Source organism: Andrena cerasifolii, chromosome 2 (assembly GCF_050908995.1).
Source record: "Andrena cerasifolii isolate SP2316 chromosome 2, iyAndCera1_principal, whole genome shotgun sequence".
NCBI classification, from domain to species: domain Eukaryota; kingdom Metazoa; phylum Arthropoda; class Insecta; order Hymenoptera; family Andrenidae; genus Andrena; species Andrena cerasifolii.
Window position 1 is genome coordinate 25,493,478 of NC_135119.1, and position 22,783 is coordinate 25,516,260.

The 22,783-nt window shown below is 45.4% G+C and overlaps 5 protein-coding genes across 12 annotated transcripts; 4 read left to right on the forward strand and 1 right to left on the reverse strand.

Annotated features, from left to right (window-relative positions):
• Positions 1-145: 145 nt before the first annotated feature.
• On the forward strand, positions 146-2,388 carry Gar1 (Gar1 ribonucleoprotein). Of its 2 annotated transcripts, none has more exons than XM_076807404.1 (4): positions 146-164; positions 1,343-1,485; positions 1,548-1,788; positions 1,869-2,388. In XM_076807404.1, the coding sequence occupies exons 2-4, from the start codon at positions 1,361-1,363 to the stop codon at positions 2,133-2,135; spliced, it is 633 nt and encodes a 210-aa protein (XP_076663519.1). In that variant the 5' UTR covers positions 146-164; positions 1,343-1,360; the 3' UTR covers positions 2,136-2,388. The 2 variants fall into 2 exon arrangements, with proteins under 2 accessions (XP_076663519.1, XP_076663518.1); XM_076807403.1 differs by lacking the exon at positions 146-164 and adding an exon at positions 962-1,251.
• Larp7 (La related protein 7) lies at positions 2,251-5,275 on the reverse strand. Of its 2 annotated transcripts, none has more exons than XM_076807399.1 (6): positions 5,214-5,275; positions 4,256-4,568; positions 3,839-4,185; positions 2,829-3,749; positions 2,616-2,760; positions 2,251-2,551 (listed from the first exon to the last, which is right to left on the reverse strand). In XM_076807399.1, the coding sequence occupies exons 2-6, from the start codon at positions 4,503-4,505 to the stop codon at positions 2,400-2,402; spliced, it is 1,815 nt and encodes a 604-aa protein (XP_076663514.1). In that variant the 5' UTR covers positions 4,506-4,568; positions 5,214-5,275; the 3' UTR covers positions 2,251-2,399. The 2 variants fall into 2 exon arrangements, with proteins under 2 accessions (XP_076663514.1, XP_076663513.1); XM_076807398.1 differs by having other exon boundaries at positions 5,155-5,270.
• A 222-nt stretch (positions 5,276-5,497) lies between these two features.
• Rpt3 (26S proteasome regulatory subunit Rpt3) lies at positions 5,498-8,032 on the forward strand. Its single transcript, XM_076807400.1, has 6 exons — positions 5,498-5,709; positions 5,877-5,969; positions 6,042-6,375; positions 6,985-7,188; positions 7,276-7,540; positions 7,608-8,032. The coding sequence occupies exons 1-6, from the start codon at positions 5,677-5,679 to the stop codon at positions 7,924-7,926; spliced, it is 1,248 nt and encodes a 415-aa protein (XP_076663515.1). The 5' UTR covers positions 5,498-5,676; the 3' UTR covers positions 7,927-8,032.
• A 558-nt stretch (positions 8,033-8,590) lies between these two features.
• On the forward strand, positions 8,591-10,574 carry LOC143366014 (alpha- and gamma-adaptin-binding protein p34). 2 transcript variants are annotated; one of them, XM_076806695.1, is made up of 6 exons: positions 8,591-8,921; positions 9,058-9,251; positions 9,319-9,433; positions 9,513-9,668; positions 9,756-9,872; positions 10,175-10,574. In XM_076806695.1, exons 1-6 carry the CDS (start codon positions 8,858-8,860, stop codon positions 10,345-10,347), a joined length of 819 nt encoding a protein of 272 aa, XP_076662810.1. In that variant the 5' UTR covers positions 8,591-8,857; the 3' UTR covers positions 10,348-10,574. The 2 variants fall into 2 exon arrangements, with proteins under 2 accessions (XP_076662810.1, XP_076662811.1); XM_076806696.1 differs by having other exon boundaries at positions 8,781-8,921; positions 10,056-10,194.
• Positions 10,575-10,768: 194 nt separating this feature from the next.
• Positions 10,769-22,750, forward strand: LOC143366006 (uncharacterized). Of its 5 annotated transcripts, none has more exons than XM_076806678.1 (17): positions 10,769-10,975; positions 11,525-11,658; positions 11,739-12,170; positions 12,255-12,335; positions 12,400-12,550; positions 12,615-13,091; positions 13,166-13,435; positions 13,501-13,718; positions 13,796-17,731; positions 17,815-18,175; positions 18,259-18,660; positions 18,730-19,053; positions 19,187-19,334; positions 19,400-19,850; positions 19,930-20,542; positions 20,610-21,021; positions 21,090-22,750. In XM_076806678.1, exons 2-17 carry the CDS (start codon positions 11,625-11,627, stop codon positions 21,387-21,389), a joined length of 8,610 nt encoding a protein of 2,869 aa, XP_076662793.1. In that variant the 5' UTR covers positions 10,769-10,975; positions 11,525-11,624; the 3' UTR covers positions 21,390-22,750. The 5 variants fall into 5 exon arrangements, with proteins under 5 accessions (XP_076662793.1, XP_076662790.1, XP_076662792.1 ...); XM_076806675.1 differs by having other exon boundaries at positions 10,770-10,975; positions 18,256-18,660; XM_076806677.1 differs by having other exon boundaries at positions 10,770-10,975; positions 11,742-12,170; positions 18,256-18,660.
• The last annotated feature ends 33 nt before the right edge of the window (positions 22,751-22,783 follow it).

Below are 22,783 nucleotides of genomic sequence, written 5' to 3' on the forward strand. Positions count from 1 at the left end.
CAGTTCCCCTCAATCGCTGTTCGCGTAACAACTTCAAACCGGCCAACTTACAATTAGTTATTTTTTAAATTACTACATTGCTAAAGTGTTATTCGCTGTTTTAAGATCACCCGGTGTATAAACGTCGGCCTTTGTTTATATTTCACGGGAGTGCCGTTTGAAACGTAATTATTAACTCCAAATAATGATTTTGCTATTTATCTGTGTAATAGGGCTGCAAGTGCGTCGCTTAAGATTACTTTAACGGCGTAATTAGTCAGATAAATGTGTAGTTACTTTATGTAAGAGGTTAGGTAGTGTAAAATATTTTCGCCAAGGTGGCACGTGTGCAGATAAACGAATATCACCACGTAACAACTAAAAACACAGTGGGGCTATCGTTATCTCTTGTTCAATGTCACTCTACAATAATTAAAAAAAATAACAATATAGCAAATAGGACAGCATAAAATATCGGAGCTTATGATACAAAAGAATGTGTATTAAACTTTACCAGCCGTTTCCACCAGGAAATGGCTTTTATTAAGAAATGTAAAGAATTCTATTCAAAGAGATACAAATTTTCCTACGCTCCTCGTACAGTATAAAATTTATAAATTTGAAAACTAATTATTTCTGAATTTAAAATTGAAAATATATTAACTCCTGCAAATAATGTAATTGTTATCGGGATATTATCTATAGTTATATATTATTTATAAGACTACATAGGGCGCATTCCACTTACGGCCAAATCACCCGCAACGCCCGTAGTTTTCGGATCAAAAGTTCTGAAAATCTCCTTAAACATGGAAAAGAATTCTGTGAAAGGGCCATTATCGGAAAATACAGGTTTTTAAATACAAATTACGACTCGAAAACAGGAACATATAATTCATGATATTACAAAACCAGAAAATTCCTACGGTCGTGGGCGCTGGCGATTTGGGCGTAAGTGATAATCGCCCATAATTATTGCGATAATTCAAATTTCATATTTTTAAACTTATTCATTCATATACTCTACAAGCTTAGCGCGCACGCGCGATGTTTCAATCTTGCAATCTTGTATACATACCGCTGCGAAAACGTGTTTAGTGCATCGATAAAATGCCGCCGATTTGTAATTAGTATAGGAATATTTGTATAAATAAGGCAGTGTCAGAATTAAGTGTGACACATCGAGCAATTAGCACTTTAAATAATGCACATTGCCGCATAATCGCGCAGGAAATAGGAACCCTTTCGCCTGACAGATTTTAATTTTTATAGGTTAGGCACGTGGCGTAGCTTACGTTCGTAAATACTCTCTATAGCATTATAATTTCTTAACATAACATTGCGTTCTATTTATTTTTTCTAGCGATCTTAGGATAGAAAAATGTCATTCCGAGGTCGTGGTGGTGGTGGATATGGAAGAGGAGGAGGTGGATTTCGCGGAGGAAGGGGCGGTGGTGGTTTCCGCGGTGGACGCGGGGGTGGTGGATTTGATAGAGGTGGAAGAGGGTAATTATTACATTTCATGCTCGCGCAGCAAATAGAAGCTAACATTAGTTTCTACATTACAGGTACGACCAGGGTCCGCCAGAAGAGGTGACTCCGTTAGGTCACTTCACGTGGACGGTTCAAGATGATCTCGTTGCTAAGGTGGACATAGAACAAGTGCCTTTTTTCAATGCGCCAATCTACACAGAAGCCAAACAGCAAGTCGGGAAGATAGATGAAATATTCGGTAACATCAGGGACTACTACGTGTCCATAAAGCTATCGGAAAACATAAGGGCGTCGAGCTTTATAAAAGACACAAAGGTAGAGCACTTCTCACGAATGAATCGAGCTTTGCGACGGTTTACTTTTTTTTTTTATTAACGATCGATGTGTCTTTCTAGCTGTTCATAGATCCAGCGAAGTTATTGCCGCTGCAAAGGTTCCTCCCTAAAGCTCCTGGAACGGAACAAAAGAGGGGCGGTGGTGGACGAGGGATGAGGAGAGGAGGTGGAGGAGCACGCGGTGGTCGAGGAGGTAGACCGTCGTTTGGGCGTGGTGGTTTTGGAGGTAGAGGAGGCGGCGGCGGTGGTGGAGGCTTCAAAAGTCGCGGAGGAGGAGGGTTTGGACGTAATGACTCTGGCAGAGGCCGTGGAAGAGGGAGATGGTAGGAAAGTAAAAGCTGCAATGAATTTTTATGTAAGGACATGTTAAGGAATAGGAGTACATTGACCTCACCGATGAGACAAAAATGTTGAAAATAGACTTAAATGCAGTTAGAAAGAATGTGGTCGAAACAGTACTGGATTTATTTTCATCGACGCGTTGTTAAATGTTTATGAATTACACCTCTGTAACTGCATATATGATACAAAAACAAGTTGTGGTTTATATACAAATATTAAACATATTTCACAAGAGAAATGTGTTTTCTTTTAGACTTCGTCGAATTTTATATGCTTCCCAAGTACTGTCTCTGCCTTCTTCAGTAGTTTGTTCCTCCCTCTCTGTTTGGGTCGAACTTTTTTACCCAGCTTCTCTTCCCTATCGCGCTCGATTTTGCCCCAGTACGCCTTCTCTTCATCACCTGCATGGAATTATGTTAAAAGTTGATATTCTTCGAGATACAGATGCGCATAGAATACTCTTACCATCTAACAGTGTCATGTGCCTTTCTTCGTCCGATTTCTGCGCAAACGTTTGTGCAGCTTCTGCCGTATCGCATCTTACATAAGCGAGAGAAGAACCCTCTTTAATGTCTATGTATTTTACAGAGCTATTCATCTTCAATTCCACCTGAAATATTATGAAATTTATTGGAAAAGTGGATCTATATTCTGTGTAACATTTCACGCGCAACATACCTTTAAACCTTTAGGGTCTGAACATGGCTTGTCCATTTCAACCTTGACTATAACTCCCGGTACAAAAGAGAATCGAACCGTACTCGTTTTCTCCTCCTTGCACGTCTTCTCCTTCTCATCGTTCCCTTCCTTTTCAGGTCTGTTTCTCTCATAATTAGACCGCTGGTTCCACCTCGTTTTCCACAAATGTTGCTTCAGCTGTTTCATTTTACTCCTCTGTAACTCTAAGTATTTATTCCTAAGATGCTTCCAGTCTTTCTTAGCCATCACTTGTAGTCCCAAGCTGTAACTAACATCCTCCGTCTTGCTTCGCCGCTTTCGCCTCCTCTTCTTCTTCTTATCCCTTGCATTCTCTTCGTCTTCAGTGATCGCAACTGCGTTATCTTCGGTTATCATCTTCTCATTCTCACCGCCATCGAATACTGGTTCCTCGCTTACAGACACACTCTTCTTGGATTTCTTCTTTGGTGAAACTTCCAAAGGAACAAATTCAGCTTGCTCTTCGGTACTCTCTTCTGTCTCATTGTTCTGCGCATTAACAGACTGCTTAAACTTTTTCTTCTTGCTTTTCACTACTTCTGTGTCGATCTGGTTCTCGGGATCACCTGATTCCGAAACTTCTGAATCCCTTTGCCTCTTCCTTTTAATCTTCTTCTTATTTTTGCTTTCGTGAAGCTCGGAACTGTTGTTCATAGTCGCTTCCTCTTTCTCCTCATTATTCTCAACACTTCTATCTTTGTCCGTCTCCATAGCCTCCGACTCTTCGGTGTCTTCTATTTTTACAGACGTACTCGTCACATCCGAATTCACTGTCTTCTCCGTAGGCATCGCACCTTTCTCGGCGTCATTAAACGTAGTAATACTTAACAGTTCATCGGGAGTTGTGTGCGAAGGTAGGACGCAACCTTTCTTTTTAAATGCCTGCAAAAAATTAGAGATTCATGCGATTATACGAAACAATTTGAATTCAAACCACTTCGCTCTTCCATCATCGTTCACAGTCCCTTTACCTTGAGGCAATTTTTAGCAGTCTCCGGTGTATCAAACTCCACGAACGCGAAGCCTTTTATTTTCCTATTGTGGTGATATCGGGGAACTGAAACGTACGCAACTGGACCATATTGAGACAATATCGAGCTCAGCATCTCATGATCCGCGTCTGGTGGTAAATTTTGTATGTAAACTGTACATTCATCGGTGTTTTCTTTTCGTATTATCTGCGTTATACGACGAACCTTTGTTCCATCTTCGGACAACGCTAACATCGTGGACGCTTGTAACGCTTTGGTTATCCTATTTATATCGGTAGTTAACTCTCGGATCTTATTGAACGTAATGAAAACACTGAGATCGACATCTGAAAACCATTAAGCACATGAATATTCACCGACATTACAGATTTTTAATACAGTCCAACGAGAACTTACACGGGTCATCTTTAATCAAGTTACTCAAGAACCGATCTTTACTCAGATTCGGGTCGCTGAAGTAAAACTCCATTTGCTTCAGTATCGCGGCATGAAGTGCCTTTTTCCTGAGCCTGGGTTTCCCACGCGGGATGCTCGTGATTTTGTTAACAATCTCCGCACGCGAATCCTCCGTGGACTTTTGCACCCGAGGAACGGGAACTCTCTCCGAGTCTAGTTCCATATCGGACTGCTGTTCTTCCATCACCATTGTTCTTCGCAGATTTATAAAATCGCTCGAGGAATGCCTACAGCTTTATCCGCCTCCAGATGCCTAAAATTTAGCAACAAACATTAGAATCTCTATTTGCATGAATTCTCTTTAAATTCCAAGTTTATATTGGTCGAAAGCACGTATCATGCAAAAATATTATTTTTGAGTTTAGGAATTTATCCATTGAAACTTTATCCGAGAAACTTTGACCAACCTATACTAATACTCTGAACAAATTGAAAAGTAGAATGCGTTGTATCATCGAATCAGTTGCGAAGACTATAGAACCCATTTTCAGCTAAATACTTTGTTGTTAGACAATCACCGTAACTGTCGCAATATCGGCTGGAAGATATGTCAAAATTTCGCGAACTCTTTCGCGTCATAAGTTTTCAACGAAAACATTCCTAAACTCCAAATTGGTATCATTAAACTGTATCAAGTACTTTCCATAAATATAAGTTTCGACCCCAAAAAAAGGTTTCCCAGAAGAAAAGCTTACATCAATTTTGAGTTTGGGAATGCTATTCATTGAAAAGTTGAGGCGAAAATGGTTATGTTTTTAAAATTCATAAAAGTATTTCGTAAAAAAACATTTTTTTTAGATTTCGAACAAAATTGTCTTTTTATCGAATAAGCTACTCACTTTAAATTCCTCGATATAACTATGGCTACACCGTATCATAAAACAAATTTGTTTCATACGTTACAAGCTCCAAATTGTAAACACTTCGTCGCGAACACAAGACCAGAAATCATGTGACTCACAGGTGGACGGCGCGAAGAAATGTTCGTCCCCGATCATTCGAAAACTGTCCAAAATCACAGGCAACAGGGAATTTGTCTCGTTATTTCAGAAGTTACTGAAACATCCCTAGACCGATTATTCGTAAAAACCTATACACGCGCCTACACAATAATACGAATTAACGATTTTAGGTTGAAGTAAATATTCGAAACAGATAATTCAAATTGAATACGATTTTTTTTTCACTTCTCCAATTCCGTTTCCATTTTTCCACGAGTTCCATTCTGCAGGCCGTTAAATAGTTAATGGTAGCCACCCTTGGCGCATACCGTCATCGAGTGGATCCGCTCAAAAATCTCAAGTCATTCGTTGGTTCGTATGCTCTGTTGGAATTAAGGTAGAAGGGATATCCATAGAGTAATGGATGAAATGAGTATTATCCTGCCCGACAAGGTATGTGCGCCTTTAATCCCAGCTTCTTCTTTCAAAATTTCGAAAAGAACGGTTTAAGATCAAATTTAAATCCCGACACCGCTCGTCGTAACCTCCGCTTGACCCTATCGTACGTTACTGTTTATCTCGCGTGCCCCCTAAAGTCTGACTTTCCGATGGAATCGTAGGATGTCGGAGAGATGGACTGCAAGCCTGTAATCGGACACTACACCGGTGCTGGAGATGAGCTGGACGTCGAGGATCTTTATACTAAGTATAAGGTGAGAAGCGCCAGCCTTCGTTGTGCTCAGCTTATTATTGACGTCTCACGACTATCGTTCCGAATTCGATAGAAACTGCAAAGAATGCTGGAGTTCCTCGAAGTGCAGGAGGAGTACATAAAGGACGAGCAGCGCAATCTGAAGAAGGAGTACTTGCACGCTCAGGAGGAAGTAAAGCGCATACAGAGCGTGCCTTTAGTCATCGGGCAATTCTTAGAAGCCGTAGACCAAAACACTGGTATTGTAGGCTCCACCACAGGCTCTAATTATTATGTACGTATCTTGTCTACGATCGACAGAGAGCTGTTGAAGCCCTCCGCTAGCGTGGCGCTTCACAAGCATAGCAATGCTCTGGTAGACGTTCTACCACCGGAAGCTGATTCCAGTATCTCGATGCTGCAAGCAGGTGTGTGCTTGTATATATGAGTGGAACTAACAAGAGGAGGACACCATGTGGTAGACACCAATTTTGACGAGCCTTGACACGATGGTCTATGTAGAAAATAAGTAAATAGGTGTTCGAGCATTTCAGCCACTAGACATGAATAATAGAAATATTTACATGGAAATTATTAAGAATTTCATAGTGACCGTGGGGTTTTAGTGGGTAAAAATCCCACACTGGCATCCACGGGAGATTCCCTTCTTGTGGCGTCTAGGTGCCTTTTGAAGATGTCTCCGCGTTAAAAAAAAACTTTATAAATTTTTTTTTAACTTGAGGTAATCTTCAAAAGGCACCCCGATTTCTTCAGAGGGGAATCCCCCGGGGGCGTCAGGGTAGTGTGGGATTTTTACCCATTAAAACCCCAGGGCCACTATGAAATTTTCAATTATTTCCATGTAAATATCTCTATTATTAAGGCCCATTGGCTGAAACGCTTGGACACCTATTTACTTATTTTCGACATAGATCCTTCCTGCCAAGGCTCATTAAAATCGGTGTCTACCGTATGGTGTCCTCCTCTTGTGAGAGGGAGTACAATGAAATTCACTTTTGTGCTACCTCGTTTTACAGACGAGAAGCCTGATATCCAGTACAGCGACATCGGAGGTATGGACATGCAGAAACAGGAGATCAGAGAAGCGGTGGAGCTGCCGCTTACTCACTTCGAGTTGTACAAACAGATCGGTATTGACCCGCCAAGGGGTGTACTAATGTACGGGCCACCTGGGTGTGGTAAGACTATGCTGGCTAAGGCTGTAGCTAGACACACTACAGGTAAAACCACGATGTCCACGATTCTATGTATGATTTTAAATGTAGTATCGAAGTATTAATTAATCTGATGTGTTCTCTACTCCCCAGCTGCGTTCATTCGCGTAGTAGGCTCCGAATTTGTACAGAAATATCTGGGCGAAGGACCAAGGATGGTCAGGGACGTGTTTCGTTTAGCCAAGGAAAATTCCCCTGCTATAATCTTTGTCGACGAGATTGATGCTATAGCTACAAAGAGATTCGATGCTCAGACTGGAGCCGATCGCGAGGTGCAGCGTATTCTCCTGGAGTTGCTCAATCAGATGGATGGGTTCGATCAAACGACTAATGTCAAAGTCATAATGGCCACGAATAGGTGAAACTTCGCTCTTGATTGTGTTAGGTTCCCTGTACTGTGGAAGTTACAATGTGATTCTTTCCAGGGCGGACACGTTAGATCCCGCATTGTTGCGTCCCGGTAGATTAGATCGAAAGATTGAATTCCCACTGCCGGATCGCCGGCAGAAGCGCTTGATTTTCTCCACGATCACCGCGAAGATGAATCTGAGCGAGGAGGTGGACCTCGAGGATTACGTGGCGCGGCCGGACAGAATCTCCGGGGCTGATATAAACGCCATTTGCCAAGAGGCAGGGATGCACGCGGTGCGCGAGAATCGTTATATAGTCCTGGCGAAAGATTTCGAGAAGGGCTACAAGAACAATATCAAGAAGGACGAATCCGAGCACGAATTCTACAAGTAAACGGGGGGAGGTACGCTCCTATACGTCGTTCATGTTTAATGGCCCCATATGTATTTGAAAGTTCATGTATCACTGAATCTAATAATCAATATATGTTTACACAATTTTCGATCGTGTGCGTCTTTACGCTTATTTTATACATATATTTTATCTCCTTTCTGTACCACTGTGTATGTCGACAGGGTCGCGGGCACTTTTGCGGGGCCGGGTTCCAAAATTGTGCGGGGCTAAAATAAACGGGTCTATATTTTGCTTCTAAATTTTATAATAATAAATATTTATGCATAGGACCCCGCAAAATATACGATGAGCTTCTCGTAAACCGCGGAGCCTTTTAAATAAATTTTATAATAAATATATATGCATAAGGCCCCGCAAAATTTACGATTAGCTTTTCGTAAACCGCGGGGCCGCGTTCCGGGGAATGCGCTGAACCCCCGCCTCGCGCCGGCCCTGTATCTCGAAATTATAGAGGATGTAATCAACATGTTTCGAAAATGAGAATCGTTTCAGGTGTTATGGACGATTTCTATGCAAATTATTTTTATTGAATTTATAATCTATGATTTATCACCTGAATGGAACAGCTGAACCGTACCGCACGAACTTAGTCGAAATCACCCTAGTCCTTTTAACCTTAGAGCATATATGCTCTAAGCTTTTAACAGTCGAACAATAAAGAAACATTCACTGTGATCGTCCATTTAGAAATGTTATGAAGTAACGATATAATTTCTTGCACGGAGCGTAGCGAGCAAATATCGCTGCGCATTAGAAAAACGAGATTTCAATTGAAGTATGATACGTCTTTATATCGACGGATACGTGTAAACATAACCTAGAACGATAAACAGTAAACAAGCTCTTTTAGGCACTTTAATAATTCTGCGAAGTCGTTCGTCTTTCATAGCGCCGGACGAAGTTAATTACAATGAATTTACCTCGTTTATTGATAGCGAGCTTAGAAAAGGGAAAAGCTAAGGAAATTGCAACAAGTAAGTTTAGATTTCAGTGTGCGTCTCTTTGACTTTAGTCCTCGTTTAGACGTGCATTTAAATAATGTAATTGTTATACGAAGAGAAACATCTGGAGGCGAATCATTCGTGCCCCTTTAATCGCCTGATTTTACAGGTATAGGAGCAGAGAGATTGTCTAATCAAGATTATTTCCAACGCTCCACGGATAATAATTTTGAATATTACCTGTGGAAAATTCAGAATAAATATTACAGTACACATGTATTAGTATGCATTACGGAGAATCCTTCGCCAGATATCGTAGTCGACGGAATAGAAGCTCTCGTTCTGCATCACGACCCACAGGCAGTAAGATTCTTCATTCGTAGAAAGAACTTTCAGCAGGGCAAATGACTTTCAGCATTCATTTCCTTAGGATAATGCAGAACAGAATTTAAAACAGTGGTCGTCTTTGATCGCCTCTCTAGCGGAAGCGGATGTCTTATTGTTCTCCTGCGACTGTATAACAGATGCTCTGGTTAAAGATAAAGGTACAAATGAATTGTACTCGAGTATGATATGAATAATATCCAGTCGTAGAAGGTTAAGCACACACTCTGTGTGTTTTAGTAATACAATGGTGTCTGCAAAAGAAATTCGAACTGATCGAATTGAACAAGTCCGACGTAGACATTTCGGAGGCTGATTCGGAGCATAACAAGCAAGGCGTGGAAAGGATGGTCGAAGCTTTACATGCCCATATGTGGTCTACCATGACCCTCAAAGGTTTTCTATAAAGATTCCCCAAGAAACTGCTTGTACAACGGGTGACATACTTCGCCAGGGATATATACATAAATTATCATTTTGCAGAGAAGCCATCAAGTGCTGAAGATCAAAGCTCCGAAGTGAAAGGAGTTGAAGAGCAGTTCGAGAACATCAAACTGGCTCAGAATTCCACGGAAAGGTTACCAATGGAGAACATGCTAGGTCGGTCTAAAAGAAATTTACTAAAAACAGTGGCGGATTTAAGGAAAAAGGCCCAGGTGGCAAACGTTCTGCGGGGCCTATTCTTTCGGGAAAATGAAGAGATAGTTTATAAAAACGGGGCTAAGCGTAACAGAAAAAATAGGTATAGTGTTTGGATAAAATCATAAGTTTTTTAATTCGAAGATGGGGCCCTGAGGGGCCTTCTGTGCAGGGGCCCAGGCGGCACTGCTAATCGGCCGCCCGTTAAATCCGTCACTGTTACGCAACTTCCTCCCAGCGCGTAGCAATTGTCTGTTTTCCAGATGGCATCATGGGGGAGGAGAACGCAGATTTCGGTGAATTCTTCAGCCAATTAATGGCCATGAAGGAATACGCAGCGTCCCTACCAACCAACCAGAGACGAATAGCTGCCGAGCAAGTGGTCACTGCGTTCTGGAAAGCGATGGGCGGTGATTCGTCAGAAACGGAAGATTAACTTATACCCTGACTATTAAAACGCACATAGGTCTATACAAGAAACGCCTAATCAACTTCACCAATTTGATATATTCATTCGAGCGAGCAACGAAGGAAGAATAAACCTATAGCAACTAGTTTCCGAAAGAAGCGCAATACAATACAAATCACTGTTCTCGACAAATGTATCTTATAACAAGTCTAATTGTAGAACTAGTTGTAAATGTAAAAACATTAAGCTTTGAAGTTCATTATCCTGCTAGCGACACGCAAGACTTCTCTCCCCCGATCGAAGAGTTATAATCGCTCGGCAAGTATCAGGTACATATAATCTTTCTATCTGAAAAGTCGAAGCGTTCGAACCAATTAGGATTACAGAGACGTTTCCTGCTTTATCTCATTCCGCCCTCGAACGTTGGCAGCCCTGCCGGATGCACGAGCGCCCATAGTTGCCGGCCTGCCGTTTGGCTAAAATGTCTGACGCGTTTCGCGTAGTGGCTCCGTTCGACTTGGCCGAGCACGGACACGGAATAGTGGGATCGAAAAGGTTCGCGCGGTTCAGGCGCCCGACTACTGACGCGCGGCTAGTATCGTCGTTCTTATCGCGGGCGGCATGCACTCGTCTGTTACTTAGCGCTCGGCATGGAGTAAGTCATCGAACGGCTAACAACACCGCTCTCTGTGATACTCGGCCCGCTCTGACCCTCCTTTAGCATTTCGCCGCGGTTTCGTTGCATTCCACCGCACAGTGACAGTTTCCATGGGGCTTCGCCCTCGACGAATCGTTTGACCCGAGCCCAGCGAGAACGCACGCGAGAAATCGAGCGCACCAGCCCCCGTTACCCCATTCGATATCCCCCTCCGATAAAAACATGCCCCGATGGCTTGATTCCGTCGATACCCAAATCTTCCACCGAGTCATCGAAACTGCCCGAGAAACGGTTTTTTTTGCCGAGAGGTCGTAAACGAAATTGTCGACTATGGTATAGGTGCGTGTGACACTGTTACGCTTTGCCGAGATTCTCGCCCTGGCTACGTACTTAGATGTTAATGTTCCTGGCTGCAAATGCGTTGTTTATATTTTATGGGAAAGTCGGGATAAGTGGGATTCCGGGGAGAAGATTCGATTGGCTCGTCTGGAGACGAATCATTGGTCGCGGGCGTAATTGTAAATGATGCACATTTTCTTTTCGTAGAGTCTGACGTGTATCGAGCATGACGAGTAAGACTTTGGTTGATGCTTGCAATAGTCGTTTAAGAGAGTAGTCGCCTGCATGCTACAGTAAGCCTTTGTCGATGACAGAGGCGAACGTAGTTGATCCTTCCCGAGGTAAATTGTTTGAACTATTCGTTGAATCGCACGAGTTCCTGGCTTCGCTCGCCTTTATCGCGATGTGATTTTGTACTTAGAAGAGCTGGGAGAGAGAAGCGCTAACAGAATGTCGCAGTCAGAGGATGCTTACGCCCCGGAGGAACCGACACCAGACATTCCAATATCTCTGCTCGATATACAAATGCCGGAGACACCAGAAAGTACGAAGGGTCAGGCTAGTGATGGAGACACGCCCAGGTTGGAGAGCCCTAGGCTGCTCAAACCCGTGCTAGGGAAAGTGCAGGCGAAGAAGAGATTGATGGCCTTCGCCAATAAGTTTAATGTGTTACCAAAGGTTCAAAATAAATCCAATCTAATTCAGACGCAATCCGCTAAAGTTTCCAAGGCTAAGCCAGGTGACGGGAAGTCTGTATTAAACGACACAGGCGCGGGATTAAATTTGGACCCCGAATCTATGCAGCAATTCCATAACCGTCACTCTGTTGGTGGTAAATCGAAGAAGAAGCCAGGTATGGTATAACGAACTTGACTTAGATATGTTATAAGATCAGCGAGGATGCGGCCTTCGATAATTCGATTATGTAACTGTGCAGAGGAGAAGATATTGGCCATTGAAGAAATCAGGCGAGAGGAATCGAAGAGTAAAATGCTACTGGCAGAAGCTATGGCAGCAGGTACTTTGTTGCGCGGTATCTCGAGTCGGGATTTACTATTGGCATTAACCACTTTGTCTTGCAGCTAGTTTAGACGAAGAGAACTATGCGAATAGGAACGGACAGAATTTATTAGAAAATGTAAAAAGTATAAGGGAAAGAAGTAGACAAGATGATATTAGTGTTTCTCGTAAAAGTACTTCGAAATCGTCCATGGAGAACAGATATTCCGAAAGGTATAGGAGCGCTTGCCTTCTTTGTAAGCGTTATTGATTCTTTATTAACTATATTCTTTTTAAGGAGGCGTTACGGTAGAGAAGAGCGAAGAGACAGCACGAGTAGAGACTCGAAGGACTACAATGGCAGTAAAGAGCGATACTACAAGGTCTCGCACGATAGAGAACAGCGCAGGAGAGAGAAAGATAAAAGGGACGACAAAGATAAGCGAGACGATGCTGGCAAGTACGAAGAGGCTCGAGACAGAAGAGACGATGAGAAGGATAAGAAGGATAACGAGAAAGACAGGTGGGAGGATTTAAAGGACAAGAAAGTTTCGAGGGAGAAGAAGGAGAATTTTAGAGAAAAGAGAAGCGATTCCAGAGAGAGAAGTTCGGAAGTTCGTGATAAGAAGGAGAAGGAAAGGGACAAGGATAAAGGAAAAGAGAAAGATATAATGAATTCTTCTTCGTGGGTGGAGCTAAAGAAATGTGGTATAACGATGGACGATATGATTGATATTAGAAGACACGATTACTCAGAGCGATCCACGAAGAACAGGTTTGCCAATGATTTAACAACTCTTCAATTACTTTCTTCCGTATTAAACAATTATTATAATATTTGTATTACAGAACAGCTGAAGATTACCTACGTTATTTCGAACAAATGCTGATGTTGAGCGACTGTCGTTTGAAACGGTACGCCTTCGCTGCGGAGGGCCTCGACGGGCCTAAAGAATACCCTCCCGAGTCAGTGAGGGTGACCAAACGGGGAAGGCCTCAATTGCTGTACTCGGAGAATCCTCGCCTATCTCTCTTCCTCAATCGCCAGCAGATTCTTCAAACCGTTACCACGGACCGCCGCGAGAAGATGAAGGATATATACGAGGCGGATTTTGCACGGTATATCAATTTGTCTTTTCACCTATTCGATTTTCCTTTACCCATTCAGATCCTAACAATTCTAGAGACAATCCAGAGGAAGCGGAGAAGCCACTGCGTGTTCGTAATTGGTATCCAAAGGCAGGCATGTGCAAGTCCAGCGAGAAGGCTAATTGGCAGTTCCCCATCAACGTGCAGCTTCCTAGATCGAAATGGGACAGCGAAGACGAGGACAGGCTGTCGAACGACATTGAGAAACAGCAAGGCAGTAAAGCGAAGCCAGATGCTCCCACCTTGGACAGAGGTAAACCTTTAATGCGTTTGGTTCTTGTCTTCTGTTCGCTTAAGTGAAAAGTTCTGATACGTAGGATCCTGTTTCAGAACGGGAGGCATGTTCCCCACGCTCGGTTATGGCAGAGGAGGATATTAGTGACGATAAGAAGGCTACCGATGAAGATAATGAATCCACTAGCGTCAAGCAGGTTGATAATAACGAGCAATCCACGTCCCCCGTGCTACAGTCCGCTGGCAACGAGAAATTGGCATCGGAGTATGAACAGTTTATGAAAATGGTGTGCACTGATATCCCTAAGTCGGAGGACTTCTCGCCCAAAACGGTCCCGGTTAAATCCACCTCGCCGTCGAGTTACCACGAGTTTAATATAGAAACTAATTTGCCGGAGGACAATAATTTCACTTTTGTAGAGCACGTGACGTCCGAGCAATTAGAGAAGGGCGACGGAGCTAAGGTGGATGACCAGTTCAAGAGCAAGGAAATTCGTCAGAACGTGGAAAAAGTTTCGCAGATCGTGGAGGAGCAAATATCTTCGAGCAGCTCTCACGTCGAGGTGCAGGACCGCGCGAGGGAGAGCGAGGAGAGACGGGAGAAAAGCGAGTCGGAGGATTCCAGGTCGATCCCCAGCGACTGGGAGAACGTTCGAATAAAAGTGGAGCGCTTGAGCGACGAGAATTCAGACACTAGGGAGCCGAGGAAGAAGAGGAGGCGGAAGAAGGTGACTTCCAGCAGCGAGTCGTCTAGCACGTCGAGCTCTTCTGATTCCGAAGATGACGGGAAGAGGAAAAGGAGGAAGCGGAAGCTGTCCAACTCGAACGACTCGAGTTACTCGGACTCGGATAGCAGCGAGAGCAGCAGCAGCAGCAGCAGCGACTCCTCCAGCTCGGATGACAAGCGGAAGAAGAGGAGGAAGAAGAAGCGAAAGGCTGAGAAGAGGAAGAAGAAAGCCAAGCGGATAGCCAAGACAAAGAAGAAGCGTAGAAGAAAAGTGAGCTCCGACTCCAGCAACAGCGATTCATCTGACGACAGAAGGAAGAAGAGGGTGTCCGCCAGCAAAAAGTCTAAACAGAAACGAGAGTTCAGTGAGAAGCACGATGACAACGAAGATATAATAAAAACTATACAGAAATCCCCTTTGGGATCTTCGTCGCCGGAAAGTGAGAAGCTGACGCATTCGCAGACTCCCACGAAGAAGATCAAGGAGGAGGCGAAGAGTGAATCCAGGAAAAGGTCCAGCGAGAAGCATGATATTTGGAGTAAAGAGCAGGAGCTGGCGCGGAAAGTGATGTCTGACGATAGCGTGTGCAGCAAAACCCACAAAGACGAGAAGAAGAGGACTAAAGCCGATGAGAGATACATGGAAGAGTGGGAAATGGATGCGAGCATTGAGAAAATGGAGACGTCAGAGGCGGAGAAGAAAGATGAACGGAGCAAGGAGGAACGAAGTAAAAAGGAGGAGCGTCTGCAAGAGATGTGTTCGAGCATTGGCAAAGAGATGCCACAGGGGAGTTCGAAGAGCGAGGAGGATAGTGATGCGAAGAAGAAGAAGAAGAAGGAGAAAGAGAAGAGGAGTAGCAATGAGTTTCTAGCTGATTGGGAGAAGGATAGCGATAGGATATCAAAGCAGAAAGAGAAGTGGGGCGAGACTGAATTCGACACTCTGAACGTACCATCATTGACGCAGCTGGAAAGGGAAGTGAGTAAGAGGCAATTATTGGCGGATGAGTGGGAAGTTGACAGTTTGGAAGCTGTACCGGACTTGACAATCAATAAGAGGAAATCACGCGGCTCGAAGAAAGTGGAGAAGGAAGTTCGATACGATAAGAAAACAGACACGTATATCTCTATAGAGAAGGAGACTTCGAGGGAGTGCAAGAAGAGGCAGGATCGGCTGTCCGCTATGCGAATCTGGGAAGAGGAAGAGGAAGAAGGAGAGAGGGAGGCTATGCTGCTGATGGAACAGAAGAGTAAGAGGAAGAGGGATGAGTGGGACATCGAGGAGGAATCGTTTTTGCGGGAAAAAAGTGAACGGAAGGAAGACTTGGAAGATAATATCTGCACGATTGATATTCACAAAGAGGTGAATGCGGTCAGCAATGATATAGATACGCCAATGAAGCTTGACCCAGTTACTGTTAAAAAGAGTAAGAAGAGTCGCTGGGACATAGCTTCGCAGTCTGATGAGAAAATAGAGCTGAAAGCTCCTGTTATGTGGGAAGAAGAGTGTGCCGAATGGACAACGATAAACAAATTTGAGCGTCAGAATGACAAAGTGACGTTAGAACGTTGTGATTCGATTATACCTAAGACCAAGATAAAAGACGAAGACATTGGCATCGCTGATCAGCAGTCAAGGAAGGCTATGTCGAAGAGCTCAGACCTTATCGACCTGTTTGCAAGGAAGTCTGAGGACGTAGACTTACTGGATTCATCTTGGACTTCCGAAGAACTTAAGAAAAACAAGCCACGAATAAAAGGTTTAGAAAGTAGTTCTGAATTAGACGTATTCTTCGACGAGGCTAAAGAACCCTTGCCAATGCCAATCACAAAGGAGCAGACCGTAGAGCAACTGAAAGACATGTTTGACATAGACGTAAAATTAAGTAACAAAAATATAGAATTGTACAGCCCCAGTTCCCCAGCGCTGTCACAAAAGTCTGAGGACATGGAGACATTCAACGACAGCACCTCGAATTCTTTAAATCTCAGGGAGGATCTCATGCAGGAGAAGCTTAAGCAGGAAACCTTGGTCAAGTCTGACGAAGAGTCGCTCTCCGTTCCCAACATACCTCTTCAGATAAAGTATCGGGAAGGGAAGTATGCGAAGCCTGTAGTGACAAAAGAGGAGTTCGAAGAACTCTTAGGAGTGCAAGCGCAGGATCATTCATCGCAGAAGAAATATGACGAGATAAAATCTTCTGAAGCTTTAATTGGTGATCTTCCGATCAATGAACCATGCCCTGACGCGAGTAATTACAAACCACAGCAAATGGATATATTCGCTGAATATGAAACTGAAGAGTTTCGTGGTAAGTCAAGCACCAAGAGCGTTGAGGTGGTGTCTTCTTCCAGCACGAAAGGAGAGGAAACGACCGAAGGAAAAGCAGCCCTGAAACTGATCCCTAAACAGCTGCTGATTCGACGCAATAACGAACGTGTGAAGTCTAAATTGATCTCAGACGATCCCATACAGCATGCTGCTGCCCTTTTGACCATCCAGAAGAAGCTTCGAGAGTCGAACATTGCGAAGAACGACGAGAAGGACATCGCCTGCGAGGAGTCCACCGGTGAGTTCAAGATCGAGTGTGAGAAAACGACCATCACCGATCCTCCCGTCGCAGACATCGCTCCCAAGGAACAGACCACCATCACTGACGTCAAAGTGGACTCCAGAGACTTATCGATAACAGTGAAAACCTCGATTACGACGAAAGCGGAATCCTCGAGCACTGTGAAGCTCGATTTTAATCGCATCGACGAATATAAGTCGACTGATAAAGAGATTATTAAGACGGAGGAGCTTAAGAAACCTAGACCGCTTGCTAGCAAGGATATCTGTGATACTGAAGCTCAAAGTAGATCACCCAGCAGGGAGCAGCGAAAGAAGAGCCCAAGTAAGAAGGAGAATGAGAGGCGGATCAGCGAACGTGGCAAGGAGAAGAGGGACAAGAAATTCGACGACAGAGATAGAGGCGACAGAAGGGACAGCAGAGGTTCGAAGGACTACGCTGAGAGTAGGAGGAGGTCCAGCCCTTCGAGCAATCGCAACAGGAGGAGAAGAAGTGTCAGTCCACGCACCTCTTGGGAGACGGAGAGGAGCAGAAGCGAAAGTCACAGTCGCAGCTGGAGCAGAAGTAGAAGTAAAAGCCCCAAAAGGAAGGATGACTCTGTTGCTTCATCGAGTAGGGACAAACGGCAGAGTAGAATCGATGAGGATAGATCTGGTAGGTCCAGGACAGACGATAGGAGAGAAAGGTCTACGAGAAGTCCTCCTCGATCCAACAGTGCCCCTTATAACAAAGGTATGTCTTCTACGCTATCACAAACTATAACACACCTTGCATAACGAGAACACTTACTCTCAATGGTTTTACGTTATTTCTAGACCACTTCAAAAAGTATGGGTCCACCAAAGAGCGAGACGACTGGAGCAGAAGGAAATACGATTCCATGGAAAGGGACCGAGACAAAGAGGGAAGACCGTATGACCCAATGGAGGTACTAAGAGAGAGAAACACAGATCCTGAAAGGCACAGGGAAGGCAGGTTCCGCGATGAGGCTGAGAGATCGTTTTGGCCTTTCGAGTCGGAGAACGTGCTACGAGATGGGAACGAGTCGTTGGACTCTTACCCCAATGGCCAGGAGCTGGATCTCGATTATGAGGAGAAAGCGTACTATAGGGATGACAGTCTAGAAAGGGATATCATGGAGGGTCCTCTTCGTCAAATGTCAAAGTACAAACAGAGGTAAAACTGAAAGTGTTACCTTGCTCCCAAGATCGATCATTAACCAAAGTACATACATTCTAAAAGCCAAACTTTTACAGCAGGAGGAGTAGATCCACTACGAGAAGAGACAGGCAATGGGAGAAAGACAGGGAGCCAGCGGACTTGGAGAGGCACGGACATGGTCGAAGAGCAGAGAAGCTGCCACCGCCAAGAGGTCGTTCGCCACCTCGAGCAAGGCGCTCGCCACCCAGGGCACAGCACGACCGCTTCAGACGTAGCTCCAGATCACGATCGAGATCCTGGTCGAGGTCTAGATCACGTACGAGGTCAAGATCCAGGTCGAGAACGAGGTCTCGTTCTCGATCAACGTCTAGGTCCCGATTGATGCGATCGAGATCAAGATCAAGGTCGGGCTCGCGATCGAGGACCAGATCTACGTCTAGATCAAGGCTGAGGAGTCCGGACCATGGTCTGAGACTGATTGACCGATCACGGTCCTCCAGGTGACTATTTAGATATATTAATATCAGTCGACGGTTTTGAAACAGTAAGCAATCTCGCTTTGAATTTAGATCGCCGTCCGTGGGGCGAGGCAGAGGCAGGGACAGCTCGAGGGAGAGGAAGGACGACGACATGAAGCTAGAGATCTGCGGCGAGAGGGGTAGACGCATAGAGACAATCGTCCAGTCCGTGTCTGGATTGTCTAGGGATCCGAACGCGTTAGACTCGGATATGCACATGAGCGACAATCTGGAGAGCGTGGCGAGTAGCTTCCAATATGCCAACGAGAACGCGGTTGCGAACGAGTACTACTACAGCGAGAATAACTTGACCTATCCGCCATGCATCGACGACTCAACAACGAGCTCTCCGAAACGGTTGTCCCTGGATGATAGGTAACCCTTGACTCGTGACGCACTTGATCTTTCTTCCAAGTCGTAGTCACTCTCGTATCCCTTACTCTACAGTTGCCAATTAGCACCCCGCGTATCCTGTTTCGCACGTTCATTATTCTGGTTTAAATTATAGACTGGAGCTGGAGCTGGGGATCAAGAAGCAGCAAGACAGCGCAGGAGTATCAAACGAATACCCCGACTCCTTCAATGCCAACGTTTGCTACCCATCACCACCACCACAGCAGCAGATGCTGTACCGTCAGCAACCCACGGTCTTACAAGTACGTGACTCGCAAGTCGTAATAGAAGGACAGTCGTCTAGAGATTATGTTTTCACGTTGCGCAGGTGGGCAATGTGTTGCAAGTGGTGCCAGCAGACTTCAACGGAGTCCCAGCGGTCCGTCGAGAGCCGACGAGTTCCGCGGCAGGTCCCATAGTGCGAGGTTCTAGCCAGGTTGTGCGCGTAGGTAATGTCCTGCAGGTAGTGCCGACGTCCTTGGACTGGAGTGGCGTACAACCGTCGCCAGTAGAGCAACCAGCAGCGATGATGTACCCCGCGACGGTCCCGCAGCCTTCTCCTATCCCTTCAGCCACGATATCTGTACCTGTTCCAGTCCCTGTCCCCATGCCAGTGCCAGTTCCAGCCGCTATAAGCACACCCACGCCAGTGTCCACCTTATCTCCGGTCCCGTTACCCATCTCCGTCTCTGTCCCTGTGCCAGTCCCAGGCCCAGTTCCCATTCCCTCTGTTCCAGTGCCGCCGGCGACGTTCCCCAGACCGGAGGTAGCGCCTCCAAGTAAGTGAATCACAAGTTGTTCACTTGTTAACGCGTAGAGTCTTCTAGGACCCGAGACTAATCGACGCTCCGTTTGTAGAAGCGCCAGCTCAGCCGGTGTATAACTACGAAGCTATCCTGGAGACTCGCCGCAAAGAGAGGGAAGAGCGCAAACGGTTACGCGAGATGAGGAGGAAGGAGAAGGAGCGCAGGCGAATAGAGAGGATCAACCGTCGCGCCCTTCAGCTGCTGGAGAAGAGCAACATGCGCCAGTCGGATAGCCAGCAGAAGAGCTTGGACTCGTCTGTCTTGAAGGCGCTCCGCGAGAGCGAGGAGCAGACTGAGGTTGAGGAGCAGCAGCCTGCTCCAGCGGTCGCTGAGAAGGAGGGAGTAGCGTCGACCTCTGCTTCATCGGCTCCGGCTGAGGAGGAGGACCCCGGTGGCGACGAGGACGAGGAAGAGGAGGAGGAAGAAGAGCCTGAGGTGGAGGAGGATGAGGAGGACGAGGAAGAAGCGGAGGACTATGAGGAAGAGGAGGAGGATGACGACGAGAAAGCTGCGTCGCGAGTGAACAGTCGACGGAACGAGGCGGAGGACGTTGCTGTCGCGTCGACGAGCGAAGCGAGCACGTCCCAAGTCGAAGCGGGGTCCAAGGAATGGCTGGACTTGCCGCCGGCGCCCTTGAAAGGAATTCTGGTTGCGCCAGGCTTCAGGTACGTTATTGTAAACCGCCGGTTCACGGAAGGTAGTAATTACGTTATTATATAAACTACATTTCAGGAGATCCACGATCCCTAATGGCAACCTGGACGACCTGTCGACCCCAGAAAACGACAGCGAGGACTATACGGACAAGGAAGCCACCGAACTGGACAAGTACAGCGAGTCCATTAAGGACGAGGCCAACGACAGCAAGCCGGGCAAGTCGAGAGGCCTGTTCAAGGCAAAGACAAAATCCGGGAAGCTGGGTAAGAGGAAGCAGAGGAGTAAAAAGTCGGTTCAGTTCGCTGACGGAATCAAACCTGGGGAAGGCACCAGCCCCAGCGGGGGTGAAGGCGACATGCCCTCTCCTCCGCCTCCTACATCCGTCATCACCCGCGACGGTGTTCGCGAAATCCGAAGGTCCAGCTCGAGGAAGAGCAGGAAGCAGGAGAAAAGGACTAGACCTCCAAAAGCGAAGAAGAAAGTGAAGGTAAGGTGCTTTTAATGGCAATGTCCGTTCGTTGCGAAGCTTCCGTGTCTAATCAGGTGTTTCACCAGGTAAAGATCATAAAGCTGAAGAAGCCACGGGTCACCCCGTTAACAGCGATGATGATGGACGACTCTGACGAATTGGACGACCGTTCACCGCCTCCGCCGCCCCCCGGATCACCGCCACCCCCGCACCAATGGCCCAGCTACCTTTCCGCGTACAATTCCACGATGCGTCCTAGCGAGCCCCAAGCGACGCCGGCGACAGCGTCGAGCACTGTTCAGGCCCCGCCTCCGCCCACGCCGTTGCCTCTTCTAGTTCCTCCCCCGCCTCTCAACTACACGATACAGCCTTGCAGCAAGGCGTAAGGCCCTCCCCCGCTACTTCCAAGCTAACGACACCGCAAAAATTTGTCCACCCTCGACGGCGGGAAAGAACATTCGTGGCCTTGGAGGTGTCGCGGAATCGAGCGGATCTCTGTCGCGATTGGAGATCTAGAGGAGAAATGATGTATTATTACTAGTGACAAATTCATCGACAGTTTTCTCGCTTCTTGTAAATATAGCCTTCGCTCTTCGTGCCACACAGAATTTCCGGCTCGCGATACGGGGACACGAAGGGTCCGCGTACGAACGAATGAATGCTCCATTGCGTCCACGCCTCGGCAGATTCGCGTTGCGTTCGATATATTTTCGATACCGATGAGCATGGGGGGAGAGGTCGATTACAATGGAAATTGTAGGCGCGACACGAGTGTAATTTGTACAGGGTGTTTCGTGGCTGCGGGGCCTTCAGTGGTTAATAGAACTTTTAAGAGGTAGAAGTGTCTGTAAATGTAGGTCTATGAGATTGAAATGGTCTCTAAGTGAACCCGAATCTTGAGTTTTTAGTTGAAGCCCACATATAAAACCGGTGCTTGCGTTTATTTAGATTCGAATGATCAGTGGACTATTTGAAATTAATAAATAGATTAAGGAAGAGTCGGGAGAAGTGGCCAAGAGTAAAGGAAAGAGTGGTTTCACAATCATATAGGAAAACCATAATTAGTTGACTAAATGCCGATATTATCAATGACAATGATTGTTTATTAGAACTTTGCCATTTCTTCTCGCAAGTGTTCTACGAAACTGTTAGCTTCACCTCTATACTTCTGAAACACCCTGTACGTAGAACGGGGCTCGGACTTGCGACCGATTGTTAATAGCGACTACATTGTTGAAGATGTAAGGGTACTCGTAAGAAGTGAGTTTATTATTGTATATTTTACATTTGTAGCTTTACCACGAATTGTCTTCAAACTTAGGCTACTAGATAGTTAAAAAAAAAATGGGGTCTTGATGCAATTTCCTTTCTCTCATTTCTTTTCTTCTCCTCGTTATTAATATTCGAGCACGTTTTATTTGCGGCGAAAAGAGAGTCTGTACATACGCGGGAGTAGATATACGATTAGACCAAAATTTCATATTAATCGACGAATTAAAAGTAAATAATGTAAGGTGAGGAGCTGAGCTTAAGTCGACCGTTCTATAGATCCTCTTGCGTTCATTGTACATATCTCGATCGATCATTGTTCAGCGCAGATCGTTTACCCTTTCTGCTTAAACACGAAACGAATGCTTCTCGTCCACGGCGAGGAAGAACGTTCTAACTGCCCGTAATATCTGAATTCCCACGACAATTTTTGAAAGGTATCGATTTGTATTAAAATAAACGTAATTCTTTTAATAAACCCGACGCCATTCATTCCGTATAACGCATGATA